Here is a 16,165-nt window from a genome sequence, read left to right on the forward strand (position 1 = left end):
TATAGATGTATAACGTATGTATTACTTGTTATCTAGTTCATTCCTATGACTGCAGATAGTGTTTGTTATATTTCTTCTCACTGTTCTTTGATTCATTGTCAGAGTAAAGGGCGGTAACGCTTGTTGCTGGATTTCTTTGATTCATAGGGTAAATAAACTTGTGATATTACTATTTGTTTGATTAACGGACGATAGAAATAAAACTTTTATTTATTTATTTATTTGATTGGTGTTTTACGCCGTACTCAAGAATATTTCATTTATACGACATTTATATTATTGTGGGAGGAGAGCGGACAAAGCCCGGGCGGATACCCACGACCGTCCGCAGGTTGCTGGGACACTAGGCTGCCTTACAGAAAACACTAGGATGCCTTAAAGAAAACACTAGGTTGCCTTACAGAAAACACTAGGATGCCTTAAAGTAAGCACTAGGATGCCTTAAAAGGAAACACTAGGCTGCCTTAAAGAAAACACTAGGATGCCTTACAGAAAACACAAGGATGCCTTACAGAAAACACAAGGATGTCTTACAGAAAACACAAGGATGCCTTAAAGAAAACACTAGGCTGCCTTAAATAAACACTAGGCTGCCATAAAGAAAACACTAGGCTGCCATAAAGAAAACACCAGGATGCCTTAAAGAAAACACTAGGCTGCCTTAAATAAAACACTAGGATGCCTTAAAGAAAACACTAGGATGTCTTAAAGAAAACACTAGGCTGCCTTAAAGAAAACACTAGGATGCCTTAAAGTAAACACTAGGATGCCTTAAAGAAAACACCAGGCAGCCTTAAAGTAAACACTAGGATGCCTTAAAGTAAACACTAGGTTACCTTAAAGAAAACATTAGGATGCCTTAAAGTAAACACTAGGATGCCTTAAAGAAAACACTAGGATGCCTTAAAGTAAAACACTAGGCTGCCTTAAAGAAAACACCAGGATGCCTTAAAGTAAACACTAGGCTACCTTACAGAAAACACTGGGATACCTTAAAGTAAAGACTAGGATGCCTTAAAGAAAACACGAGGATGCCTTAAAGAAAACACTAAGATGCCTTAAAGTAAACACTGGGATGCCTTAAAGTAAACACTAGGATGCCTTTGACAGAGAATTAAGATTGCCAAATATTCCTTTCCTTTTAACGTATGAAAAGTAATTCGTGGCTCAGCTCGTTAAGAATCTATTCACGACAAACTGTATTTTTATGTAATGAGACGAAGTTAGCGAGTTCCATCTACTCTAAAATGACTGGCTTTTTTCGTGTATAAGCTGCTATCACTCCATAACTCACGTTTGACAAATATTTCATCGGAAGCTTTGCAAACACCTGAAGGGCGTCTGGTGAACGCTGAGGCCCGTCAGGTTATGGCTTTTGTCCCATTTCCGAGACGGACTCGGCTGCACCTAATTAAGTGCAGTCGTTGATTACTGTGGTGGCGATTACTCTGATGTAGCCAACAATGCAAGTAAATCGTTCCTTGAATTGACCAACGCTGAGAATGAATTGTTAATGATCTCGGGATCTGAAGATGGCAAGATGCCTAATTGATTTCTATAGCTCTATACTTTGGGTTACTTTCAAAGTTTAATTATGAGTGTCTCGACTGACCTCAGAAGCCCCCATCTGTCTGTGATGAATCTCAGTGGGTTCAATTCCACACGTATCCGGTGAATATCGGATGTGCGTGTATACTAATACCTTCATAGCGTGATACATACATCTTCTCTTCCCACGCTGGCTGACTCACAACACCCCCACCCTACCCAACTCAACACTCACAAACCCTCTTTTAGCTCTTACCCAGATTTAAGACAAAATGGGGGTCACAGAGGGATTTAAGCATTTTAAAAGACCTACATTTTTTTATATAGTCTTTATTTTGTAATCTTTGGGACCACAATAAGCCGTGACTTATACTCTGACCCATTTGCCCACCATCCCTACATGTTTAGATATTTATTTATATATCTGACTGGTGATTAATGCTGTACTCAAGAAGTTTTCACTTATACAATGATTGATAGGTTTACGGGTGGAGTGTGCCCGGGTGGGGGTACCTGAAAAACCTCCTGGTTTTAAGCCGTAGCTGGAGCAGAAAAGGTTGGATTTGACTTGGTAATTGCAGCTAGCCGGTGCTCTAAAAGAAAAGACAAGATTAAAATAATCTTAGTTATTTCTGCAGAGGACTTGAAACCATAGCTATGTGGTTTCCATGTTCTTGGTAACTCTGTATATCAGTTGTTCTGGAATTCTTACTTGGTCAAGGGATACGCCATGTTGGAGAATCCGGAAAAACGATTTCGAATCAGTCGTACCCTGCGCTCACTGGACTAAAAGAGTCTCCATGGGACGTCAGCGGAAACAGGTGCGTTCTTGTATTACACAAGCAAGTCGTGTCTGGTTGGTTCAAACTGAGAACATGGCGGCGCTTTCGATTTTACCAGTGTGCACGGTTTTGTTTACTGTGACATCTCGGTTAAGCAACATAAAAAATTTAAAAAAGGTATACTTTTTTCACTCTATGTGGGGTACTATATGATTTCGTGCCTGGACAGCCCAGTTAAAAAGCAGCCAAAAGGGCTAAAACATATGGGACACACACCATAATCAATAGCATTATTATCGTTAGCTGATGGATGGCACTGGAAGTCAGACTGGGAATTTCAACATTTAGTTGTCAAAGCATTTATAGCGAAATTAATCAAACATATATGCATGGATGTACAAAGCTGTTTATATAAAATCCGTCCTGTGTTTTTTTTTTACAGTTTAAAATCAGTATTGATTAAAACTTACGCTAACATTGTCAAGATGACGTCTGCACCGTATGCGTCACGCCTATAGTTAATCCACTTATGAGCGAAGTTCGGTTGGCGGTGTGGCACCAATATAGGGCGCAAAGCTCAGTTATAACGGATGAATATGGAGAAACGCTCAGTTCTGTGACAAGATTCATTTATCAACCTGTCAGTTTAATGTTAATCCTTACGTATTTATCTTGCAGGTTTGAAATACTGCAGTCTTTTCGCGCAGATTTGGATGTTGATAAACAGTGGACACTAATTATTATGCATTAAAACATGTAAACTGTTGCAGTTTTTTTTGTTGTGATTAAATAAGAAAGAAAAGTTTTCCCTACTTTTTCCTATTGATTCAACTGAAGATTTGAGGTAAGTTGAAGTTTAATTTCGATTTCAGTATTATTCGAGTGATATTACCTATTAGAAGCACCTTATCGGTGATATCATGACTCATACTAGAAACACCTTGTCGGTGATATCATGACTCCTATTAGAAGCACCCAGTCGGTGATATCATGACTACCATTAGTAACACCATTTATGTCGGTGATATCATGACTCCAGTTAGAGCAGCATATCAGTGATATCATGACTCCAGTTAGAAGCACCATATCGGTAATATTATGACTCCAGTTAGAAGCACCATGTATGTCGGTGATATGGTGACTCCAGTTAGAAGCACCATTTATGTCGGTGTTATCGTGACTCCAGTGAGAAGCACCATGTATGTCGGTGATATCATGACTCCAGTTAGAAGCACCATGTCGGTGATATCGTGACTCCAGTTAGAAGCGCCATATCTGTGATATCGTGACTCCAGTTAGAAGCACCATGTCGGTGATATCGTGACTCCAGTTAGAAGCACCATGACACACATAGATGTACACACATACATAACCTGAGTAGAAAATTAGTCATTTTATTGTCATTTTTTTTTACCAAAAACACCAAACAAATAAATAAATAAATTTATTTTTTGATTGAGAGTCAGCACAGACTTCAACATTATTTCGGTTATATGTTTTCTTGTGGCAGTCCGGTTCCAGTTGTATTTTCATTGATATAGCCTCATTAAAAAGCCATGACGATGACCCCAGACATGACACCGCACCCAGCCCTACCACACTGACACCGGATCCACCAATATTTGGCTTATCCCTTTGTACTTTATAAGGCAAAGAAATTAAATGTCAGTTTTAAAATATTAGAGGACTCAATCCAGCATTGAATCCATATCCCACGCGAATGCGTGGTGGACGCTCATGATCCTTTGGGAGCCATAATGCGGTGACTGGCATGAACTTGCTTGGTGACGCTTCTAACCACAGAACTCCTTGTTTACCAGACTTTATGACGTTCGATATCAAAAGAGTTTCATATTGCACGAACCAAAAAGAAAAAAAAAGAAAAAAACCCACTAATTATTAATCCATATTCACTTTAGTTCAGAAACTGTTTTTGTTATGTTTTGTTTTCTTCCGGAGCACGGCTAAAACCGTCCCACGATCATAACAATATACATACAGCGTTGTCCTTATATAGCACCGAGTGGCAGTCAATTTGTCTTCTTTGGAACAGATATTGACGTTGCTCTATAATTCCACAGCGTTATAACAATGGTAACCGGAGAGAAATGATTATAGTTCTATTTATTACCCGCGCTCGATGAAGCAGAAGAGCCCAGGACGTGTCTCAGTCCACTGTTTATTTGCCCTGGGTCGAGAAGGACGTCAATAGAAATTACTCTATCTTTCTCTCTGATTACTGTGTCCCATTCGGAATCACGGGGTGCTTTCTTGGAATACCAGACGCTGTCATTTGACCGTCTTTTCTTACCTCCTCGTGACGTGACCATTGCTGTGTTTTTAAACCTTTCCTTCCGGTTACGCGATTGTCTCGGCGTTTCATCCAAATTGATCGCAGTAGTCCGGTAGACGCGGTGAAAAAAATACACAAACACACACACAAGCAGACGAGAACTCTGTCCGGGTCGATTAAAACGTCGATTGCGTTACGTTTGGTGAACAAAAGCCACTGGATGAGAGCTTGTCTGGTCCCGCCCTAGCCAGGCATGGCCGAGCCCCATTAACGTACACACCCGATCCCTGGGCCTCGCAACTGTCAACAACAGATTGTCTTTTCTTAGCCGGGATTTTATCATCAAAGCGTGATGGTATAAAGCCTGTCTTTACTGCAGAGACGAGTCTCAGAAAAGAACTATTGAATGAGACTTCGTCGTTAAGTTAATTATAACAGCCCCTCGTTATCTGATGAGAAAGAAACTCAAATTAGACGAGGGTTTGCTGTACCAAATGACGTTATGCAATCACAAAATATAGGAACCTCCTAGAAATGGCTTAGACAAAATAGTCATGTGTCACACACTACAGAACAGCCTCCCCTACATCAATAAACAAAAACACGCAAATCAGCAATCATTAAGCCTGTATAAACGCACAATTCATATACAAACAGCGTGAGATAATGAACAGAATGGGCAACTCATAAATCTCATTCTCAATTTTAACAAAGCCATCCGAAGGTTTGTGGTTTTTTTTGTTTTTTTTTCTTGTTTTTTTTGTTTTTTTTTTTGTTTTTTCCCCCTTTAGTACATCACACTTTCGGGTGTATTTTGTGCTAATAAAGCACGTAAGTAGCACACAAGCACTGGAACAGTGTTACAGAAAAACGGTATAGTTCCACTGCTGCTTGGACGTCTTTGTGTAGTTCATCAGAGTATATCGTTCGAGAGCTGAAAAGGTAATGCTTACATATAATCCGGATACTACAGAATTATCACCTTGTGACATTTTTTTTGTATGAATTTTTTAACAACTAATCCATTTCATGCACTTACGAGTCTAGATGATTTAGGAAAATGTTTCAAGATTTTTAACGCAATCTGACGCTACATGTTTGGTACCAACAGGAACTTACGTGATTCTCTGTAGAACGACGCTTTAACACGTCAAACACCACGTGTAATCACTGAGCTCGCTACTTTGCTTTATGAATGAAACGTTAACAATGGTTTTTACCCACCTATGTAAGCAATGAACAGCTCAGTGTGATTCACAGTTCTGATTCATGTAATCGGTTCTTTAATTCATAGTTAGTTCTGATTTATGAAGGTTGCTTTATTAATGTCCGTTGTCGGTTTCACGATATATACAAGACGTTGTACCCGCTTCTCACTAACATCTTCAGTGAATGTGACCCCTTGTACGAAACTCTCTTATATAGCGTTACTTGCACTTATCTATGCAACTACCCTGGCAATCATTACGTCGTTGGTAGCACTAAGAGGTTTCGTACAAACAAATCCAGCCGGGTGCATGTACGATATAAAAGACATACAGCACAGATAGAATCACAACAGCAACGACGGCAATGCGATAAATTGCAAATGGCTGTCCGAGATTATTTCTCTAACAATTTTCTAGCCGTAAATCCTAACCTGTAAATTTTACGTGCTGGCGAGTAATAATATAAAAGACGCACAGCACTGACACTAAAACCAAAGAAGCAACGACAGTGTTACATGACAAATGGTCACACATAGCCGGCGAAATCTGGCCCCTTGAGATTTTATCTAAAACTGTTTATTTAAATATTTAAATATATAACAGCACATAATACGCACGGGTTCACCATAGGCTTAATAAGGCATAGGTGACTCATTGGTTTGTAAAACGGTAGAATATATTGAAAGTTCTGACATTAAGACCTGTGTTGTTGCATATCGATACGAATGAGACGGTCCCAGTAAAACCAGTTTCACGGTAGGTTAAGTTTACTATAAAAAAAAATGAAAAACCTGGTACAGTAGTTACAATCAACTTAAATGTTACTGCTTTTGTGGAATAGCGATGAATAATAACGAGCAGTAAACTCGTTTTTAAAATCTCGTCTTCCACGACCGAACAAAGTTTAGATTTAGATTTAGATTTTAGATTATCCACTGATATATGGCTCGATGAAGTAATACGTCATCATTGTTGTGTAGACGTTCCTAGGTGAAGTGCAGTACCAGTTGTAACTGATTTACACATCAAGGTCCATGCTGACATATGAAGCACAAATGAATCCCTCTGCCAGTGCAACAACAACATGAGTTATACTGCAAACTGAGAGCCCTAGGACTATGTTGATGGATAATTAGCCAATGCAAAAGTATACCGCTCGTACAAAATCATGGCATCAGCCTACCCTTATTACGTGGTGCCACCCACCATTATAACTAGGAAGGACCGCTATCTGCAAGCATTTTGCATCTTTTCAGCCATTTTGCAACATTCGTGTGCGTGAAATGTCATTGCACGGGCTCGAGACATTATTTAACCCGCTAAACCGTCCGGTACCATGGTAACACTCGGGTTACTATACGTTTTAATGATACACATACAAAACACAGTCCGCTAATTATATTTTGGAATGTGGTAAAGGAAAGGTATACAACGCCCATGTGGAATGGCGACTCCATACAGCATAGCGCTCTCTTTGTTGGTGAACTTAAACGCATTTAAGTACGAACTACAGTACACACGAGCAACTGACTCGCACTTGATGACTTCCTCGATGGAAGTCAGACGGCAGTCTCTAAATTATGGAATTGGGAAAAAAGGAGGTTATAAACGAGACCACCGGGACTTTCTTTAGGCAACCGTCGTATTGTCTGTGGTTTTAATAAAGTGGATTGAATGGCTGACTCTTCGTCCGGATTTCTCTGACAGCATTGGCAACAGTAATTTTTATTATTCAACGTTCATTGTTTTGTTAATTTCCCTTGGCATTTAGAAAAAAATGTCGAATGAATTTCCAAAATAGCCTTGGGCGCTGAAACCGGCCGATCTATATTGATTGATCTGAGTGGAATGTTTCTTCCCTTTTTTTGGCTTACATCACGGCCTTTGGACGGTTCCCGTGTGGGTAGTGTTAGCCGTCCCATAGAAGGATTAACTAGCCTTGAATAACGGTCGTTGTATACCCCAAGGCTGTGTAACCCTAACGCATACACATAAAGCGTACGTTTTGCTAAACCGGACTTGTATCACATTTCTCCTCCATGATGTACCCTTTTTCGGCTATATATATTATTCTGTGGTAAAAACTAGCCACATCACATTTAGAAAACTGTTTATATGGCGCTAAACTTTAATAATCTATCTTTTTTCTTTGTGCTATAGACCTTGCGCTCTGTACTCAAAAGATCTCGTTTCTCGAGAGCCAGCAGAAAAACGATATTTCCTTTTGTTTAGCTTCTTTTTGGGGAGCAGCAAAATATCCTCTAGTTATAATGGTTTTATCGGTCATTACATCACATTTATCCGTTATCAGAAATGGGATAACTCCTTTAGACTCTCCAAAGTGATCAGTCAACTCCATAGAACGGAAGTAGGTTCCAAGGATCGATGTAACTACTGCACTGTCGAGTTTTTGAATACTCGGATAAAACGCCAAGCCGAAAATCCCGGATCGAGCTGTTTTAACCGTTGTTCACACCGCGGTCGATCGACCACTGACCAAAAAGACGCCATTGGTTCGTATCTAGGTATAGCCGATTGAGCGTTGCTTACAGATCTGAAGGTGTTTTTTTTTTAAGTATATGTCAAATGACGGTGGTTCAGCTGTTCTCTCAGGTATCCTCGAACCATAAATGTGGCACCTTAAAATTCTTATGAGTTTTGTCTGAAATACTCTATGATAGAAATTAATAAATCATTATTCTCGAAGTTCATTTCTTAGGAAAAGTCAATCATTCAATGAAAAGTTGCATCAATTAAGATTGTCTAGTGGTCATAATTCAGTGATTGTTCATGTCAGACGCACAGTCCCCAAGGTATTACTCCACTCAGTCATACGCTTATATACTTACAAGTGTTATTTCTTGGAAATAATTCTCATCTTTGTGGAAAAAAGCGATTTGCTTTAATTTTTTCTTTAAAATAGTGGACACCTTAATCGTCAGTCGTTATCAGTGTGCTTCACCAAACTCTGACTTCAGCGTGACGTCTTCGTGCTCGACGTCAGTATATATGTTATGGCGTAGACAACAATCGATGTGCCTGCGGAATATCAAATAACAATAAATTTCTGTCATTGCAGATGTATGACGTTTCACTTTGTCTCTAAGGAATAACAAATCAATTGTTCTTGTTCTGTTTAAATAATACTCTCAGTCTGTGGAAAATATCGTATAAAGCTAAAGATTTGTTAGGATTTGTATCCCGTGATTTGTTATTCATCACTATTGTTAGATGAAAATCAATACGTGAGATTGAATTTCCTAGGGTGTATCTAGACAGAGTACCCCTCTGGCTATAGTATTAATTTCTCTCTCTTTTTTTAATTTTAGGATAAACTACTACTTAAAATCGACGACAATGATGTTGAACCGCATGCTGCAGCCGTGCCAGACGATGAGGTTAGGCCATTATTTTCATGCTTTTTGCTGTTTGGTGCAAAGCTCACTTGTTGTCAGTATGTATACTGTCTGGTTCACTTTAAATCATATCGTAAGTGCTTATTTATTTATTGATTGGTGTTTTACGCCGTACTCAAGGATATTTCACTTATACGACGGTGGCCAGCATTATGGTGGGTGGAAACCGGGCACAGCCCGGGGGAAACCCACGACTATCCGCAGGTTGCTGAAAGACCTTCCCACTTACGGCCGGAGAGGAAGCCAGCATGAGCTGGACTTGAACTCACAGCGACGTAAGTGCTTAAGTTTTGGAGATGAATTTGAATATATATGGGTATTGTGTGTCGTTATGTAAGTGTTGTGTGTTTTTCGGAGTGTGCCTAAAGTTTATGCCGTTGTGTAAGTACCGTTGTGTAGTGTAAGTGCCTTTGGGTAAGTGTCGTTGTGTAAGTGCCTATTTTTGTATGTCTTTTGGTGTGCACCTAATGGTCACGTAGATTGGTAAGTTCCTAATTTTTTTGTGCCTTTTTGTAATTAGGTCTCTATTTTCTGTGTCGTTCTTTCAAATTATACATTCTTGCGTTCATTTATTTATTGATGGATTGATTCATAATTTCAGTACCAAACTTCATGAGTAAAAAAAAATTAGTCTTCACATAAACCAGTCAACTCCTTCAATTCTTTCCCAGTCACTGAGTGAACTGGTTCGTCGGGAATGGCGATATTATAAAAAATTAAAAAAAAAAAACACCCGTAGCAGCTAACAGCAGCAGCTCCCAATTGGTCAATCAGTCGATTTCTGAGTCAGCCGGTTCATCAGAAATCTCGAAATTGAGAAGATGTGAATTCTGCACATTCCTGCCCTGTTGTTTCAACATTATTTCGGATAAGCGTATACAAGATATCTCCTTGTAACAGGCCGGATCCAGTGCCCACGTATTTATTGTGTTGCCTCACTGGAACGCCATACCGAAGACATCACACCAGTACATGGTTTACTCCTCTTATGCTGGGCGCATAAGCCAACTATCACAGGGTCGCCCAATGGGGCTTCTAGTCCCCAGCAGAATCTATTATATAGACAATGAAACCACCAAGATCTTGACAAGGGCAAGTGTAAATCCAGTGGTTCTCAACTACACACTCAGTAAGTCAACCCAGTCGGTCATTAAGTTAGTCAAGGATGCAGGCAATAAATCATTCAGTAAGGCATCCAAACAAACGGTCAATCTGTCAAACAAGTCATACAGCTCGGCTATGGTCGATCAGTCTACGGCCCTAGCCTGAAAAACGCCTTCACGCCAGTCACCCAGACAGCCGGTGGGTTAGCCAATATACTGATATCTCGTATCAATGCCCCATCTCCGCTGTAAGACGAGATTGAATCGCAGAGGGACAACGTTGTTGACCAATCAATGACCTTGACAGACACATCAGCAACCACGAGGTAGCTAGGCAACTGGTCCCGAAGCATTACATCATTCTGTCACGTTACGGGATTACGTGGCTACACAAGCACGTGTCACCATGACTCCCGAAGAGGAATTGGGTCAGTAAAGGAGCACAGGGAAACACTTTCGAGAGGATTTGATGAAAATCGTTCTCGCTAGGGACGGAAAATCGGAGATTAGCCAACTCCAGGAATTCCAGAATCTTCCGACCGACGGACCGTACAAAATATACAGCGAGCGATCATGCCTTGCAAACACGCGACCTTGTCTTTATGTCCTTGATTTTGAACAGATATGACAATAACGTAGTGGAAACGTATTGTTCAGGAAAATAAATGCTTTGAATTTGCAATGTTGGGTGACAGTCTTCTAAAGGTTATGTAATTTGCATTGGTATATGTACCAAAGAACTGGTATGTAAGAGCTCTATGTATCTCCCTCTATTTTTGTTCTTAGGGCCTCGTTTTTACGTTTATTGATGTCTACAAATATGGCGTACAATGTTTTAAGTCAAACAGAGAAACAGTGCGTCAGTATCTTGCTAATGGTCTTCGATCTACACCACGAACTCCGGTTTCCTTTACCCTTAAAGCTGACTGTCGTCAACAAATTCCTGCTTCAAGGGCGTGAAAGAACAATCAAATGGATGAATAACTAAATATACATAAAGGGCATAAAACTTAGACATTAATACGCGGCCAACTGTTAACCAGATGAACTGGCCGTTGGGATTATACGTTGGGTATTGTTATTTCCGGAACGCGGCTTGTAATGGAAGTTGACACCTGGCATAATAGGCGCATATAAGAATATTTGGAAAGTGCAAAAGTAAGGAACGTCATATCGTTCTACGGCGGACCGGGAACACAGTCAGTCAGGCCGCCTCAAGATGGTTTAGAGTGGTTCGTACCCAAGCAGAGTTGTGCCGAAAGAGATAAGAAACCAATGATTTGTCTTATTTTATTCCAACCATAGAATCAATGTTTATTAAAAGTTACAAAACAGCATGGTAGGGGAGATTTTAGTTTCTCGTTGAAGGTAAAACACCCTTAAAGCATCATGTGACTTGTCAGAAATGTTAACCCACTTTTCTTGACATTGATTTATCGGTCATCCGTTCCGCCGTGGTCTATGGGCACGAATGACATCTCTTTCCTTCAGGAACCTCTAAAGTTCATAAACGCCCAGCTGCTCAATTCCTCCCCCCCAACACCCCCCACCCCCCTCACCCTCTCACCCCATCCCTCCATCTCCACCCACCATGGTCTTGTTTATTTCCTCTACATATGTTGACGAAAACGCCCACGTTATGGTAACGTTGCTTAGCATTTCTGGCAGCTAGCGGTCCTTTCCCCGAACTCAAATCTCCCCTGTTGAAAATGTTTACCTGTTATATGTGATCACACGGCATTGATATATTCACACCGTAAGCATGCCTTGAAAGAAAGTTGAATTAAATTCCTATCGGTATGTCTCTTCGCTCTTCAGTCATCGTCAGTGTGCGTCACCAAACTCTGATTTCACTATGACGCCTTCGAGCTCGTCATTGTAGACTATGTGTTATGACGTAAACAATAGAAGATGTGTGTGAGTATGTGAAATTTTGCATGAAAATATATGAATGTCAAGTGCTGGTTCAGTGTTTGGGTATTGTAAACAAATAATGACAGCATTTCTGGTGTCTTGGACATAATATTCCAATGAGCAAGCTCCACAAATACATCCGCTCTGGCATCGAGCTGTAACAAGGAGGCAGAATGACAGATATAAGGATAATGCGACTGTATAAAGATATGGAAACAAACAGAAAAAATAAAAACTATAAAACGTAAATTGAGCATCAACATTTGAACATATATGATTAGAACATAACAGAATGACCACAGTCGCTGTTGAGCCAACAGGTAGATTCGAGCCTGCGACCTCATGGCGAGGGGACGGTGGTTTTGATTGAGGGATCATGCAACTGACTGATGGATGATAACTTTATGCCGCGAAATTCTCGAGTTGACCAGCCGAATGCGACTAGTGGAATAAAAATAGGACATGCGATATTTGATACGATTGTAGTATTTGACATATCGGATAGTCTGAACGCGGCTTCGACTCCTATTTCCATTTCACTTGTGGATTTCGTTAAGTCATGACGACAAATCGCATCGTATGAACGCGGCTTAACACACAATTACGTCATAAGGTATAGCTATTTGTAGATTGGAAAAGTCTTTGACAACTTTGTCACGTTATAAGGAAGATTAAAAATATCAAATGCGTATCAGTCATTACTGACTTCCTAATTATTACACTAAGTTCTTGACTGTCAGTGAACTAGTCTAGCCAGCCAAATAATCATTATCGGAGGAATACAACATCAGGTTGTTAATTATCAAGGCTATACGTGTCTTTAATTGACAGGCAGTGAAACAGGTACAAACGCACATACAAGGGTACGCCGTACAAGACGCCGGTTCAGCCTGCTAAGGATTCGATTGAATGATTGACAAATTGATTTATCGAAGAATTAACTCTTGGCTAGCAGTAGTCATGGATTCGTGGCGACAATCTGACCCTTGTCCAGGACAGAGGCTTCGATTGATGGCCAAATTCAACCTTAAAAATCTGCCTCTTAAGTGGTTTGCAATTGACCACCGACCAGTTAATCAGCTGTCTAGTATTTGACGCGAGCCGTATTTCCGTTCTTGGTCAAATCGGCTCGTATGTAAGCCGCCTGGGGTAAGTCGTTCAGCTGTGGCACTCTAATCATCAATTTGAAAAGGTCGATGTAAGATCGATGGAAGGGTCCCGGGAGACCGTGTAGTTCGGGGTCCTTGGAGTCAACAGCGAATTGACGGCTGCACACAGAACCCCAGGGGAAAACGCCCACGGGCAGTGTTGAATTGAATCGAACCTAAAATAATTGCTTTCAATGAAAAGTATGAAAAAGACGTCGGGGTCAACATTGATTTAATCCATTCTCCACCGTCACGGACTATGGTCACTCTGTTTACTCTCTGGGACTATCCAGAGTGTGACGATAAATGGACCCCGATAAGACCCTTTAAGCTGGTCGCTTTTATATCAGTGGGAAAGGATTTGGTCTCGCTTAAAATAAGGGATTGTGGGAATCCTGTCAAGGCCATTTGTTCCTCTATCGAAGCTCAAATCTGGTTATGATCAATAGCTTTTCCAGTAGTCGACTCAAGGAGATAGACTAAAGTGCACTGTGAAGCTTTGTGGACCATATCTTTAGTGCCGAACATCGTTAACCGAGATAGGGAAAGAAGGATTTATTTGTACTATTTTACCCATTATGAAAAATTCAACACATAATCTGGAAGTACAAGGATGAATCACTGAATGGATCAAACCGCATGATTATGACCTGTACCCATCCTCAAAGGACATTAAACCCACCGATCTATCAATCCATCTGTCGTTAAATCAATCAATCGACCAATCAATCAGTCAATCAATCAATTAACCAATCAATCTATCTATTCGTGAATGATAAATGAATGGATGAATGGATGAATGAATGAATGAATGAATGAATGAATGAATGAATGAATCAACCAATAAATTTATCCATTCACAATTGAATGAATGAGATAATCAATCTATCCATTCATCCATCCATCCATCCATCTCAATTCGTTAACTAATCCATCAATCAATCAATCATTTTTTTCCGTGTGTTTCAGTGTGTGGTCTGTCTGCAGTCCCGGGCCACCATGCAGACTTACCCGTGCGGACATAAGGTCGTGTGCCGGAAGTGCTTCGTCAAGACCATCCAAGTAGCTGTTGCCCAACGTTGCCTTCCACTACGCTGTGTTATCTGTCGTGAAAAAGTCCTCAAGCTTCGGCAGACGTCGGCACGGTCCAGCGGCGCAAGCTCCATGGCGTGTACGCCGACACGACCGGACAAGCAAGCCGCAACGCTAAACCTCTGCTCCATACCAAAGTCACCCAGCAACAAAGTCTCGTTCTGCAAACGATTGCCAAGGATTCGCCCTCTTCAAGCCCTCACTCCGCAGATCGGATTGATGGAAGCCAAACCGGGTACCAAATGACTTCCGTATGCAAAACGTTCCATCAGGATTATGCATACAGGCACCTTTTTAGTGCTAAACTGCCTTTTTGCCAGGTTTTCCCGTACAAACTCTACATGTATGTATAGCCTTGCTATAGAAAATACAAGTTGCATCAGCTAGCTTGGAAACTGAACAAGATGATAAGACAAGTTACCATCATAGACTCGTGTTTATTTCGGACTAACGTTTGTTCTGAGAAATAATACGCCCATATTAACTGTACGATTCATATTTTATTGTAAGAGTATGCTACAAATAAGGCACTCGTGTTGCCATCCCTCAATCAGAGACATTGGTGTCCGTACAATGTGCTGTTATATATGTTTTCGTATAGGGGAGGAATCTTGGCTTGAATTGTAGATTTAAGTGTTTTTGTTTTTTATGGTATTTACGCAGAACGCCTGTGTCTAATGTTTCGTCATGCTATAATACCACTGCTCCGGGTCTTCCATGTAATTTCTTTACTTCCGTTAAACATTCTAATATTTCGATCCAAATTCAGATTCTTACTCTAGATCTGATTTCTACGTTCAGCCTTGGTCGCACGTCACTTATACTCTACAAAACCAAGCGCTCGAGCCCGATGTCTCTTTATGGGCTGGTCAAGCGCTCTTGTATGGTGCAGCCATCAGTCACTGTGTTACGTCATGCCAACTCAAAATTCCTCGTCGACAGGAACATATCAATATTAATATTCCCGTGAGTGTCAGTTTAGATGCGATAAATCAGCCACATTCACCTTTCCGTTTTCACAGGTGCGACTTCAGTGGGATGTTACTGAATTGCTGCTATTGTATTGCTTTTCCTAATGCTTTCGATCAGTTTAGCGCACATGGTCTTGTCATATGTCATTGTCATGTTGCGAGAAATTAAAGCTGGTCCATAACAATAACGGTACAAAGGAATTAGTCTGAACATAGGTGCCCGTGCTCGTTCAGTGGTAGCGGTACAAGTTAAGCTATTATAGCAGCTATCCTGTGTCATCATTCTTTCCTCAGGCTGAACTCTATAGATACTGAGTAAAACACAGTACTGTGGGAAACTGTGCTATATATATATATATATGCAAACGTCTCCCAAATAGACGCGTTTTTGTTGTTATGTAGGTGTTGTATAAAAAGTGTACCTTTAACACCGCACGGAGAACAACGTAACGTACCCAAAACAATGCACCGAATCCTAAACAACGTACCGTACCCAAAAACAACGTACAGTACACGGAACAACGTTCCGTACCCAAAACAGTGGACTATACTCAGATCAATGCGTACCGGTATTATATAGACACCCTATGTTCGAGTCTTACTGGAGTCAGTGTTTTGCACTGGTTTCGAGATATCGGTAGTTATTTCAGTGTCTGGTATTCAGTATATATTGGTGTATTTCCTGACGGT

General features: G+C 40.5%; 1 protein-coding gene across 1 annotated transcript in view; it reads left to right on the plus strand.

Moving 5' to 3' along the window:
- Positions 1 to 15,763, plus strand: part of LOC135477960 (uncharacterized) — a 38,139-nt gene extending 22,376 nt beyond the window's left edge. The window contains exons 2-3 of the mRNA XM_064758197.1: positions 9,161 to 9,229; positions 14,382 to 15,763. Of these exons, the coding sequence (XP_064614267.1) occupies positions 9,161 to 9,229; positions 14,382 to 14,750 (438 nt within the window). The 3' untranslated portion in view covers positions 14,751 to 15,763. The remainder of the gene's footprint in view (positions 1 to 9,160; positions 9,230 to 14,381) is intronic.
- Positions 15,764 to 16,165: the final 402 nt, after the last annotated feature.

This window comes from Liolophura sinensis, chromosome 11 (genome assembly GCF_032854445.1).
Source record: "Liolophura sinensis isolate JHLJ2023 chromosome 11, CUHK_Ljap_v2, whole genome shotgun sequence".
Classification (NCBI taxonomy): Eukaryota; Metazoa; Mollusca; class Polyplacophora; order Chitonida; family Chitonidae; genus Liolophura; species Liolophura sinensis.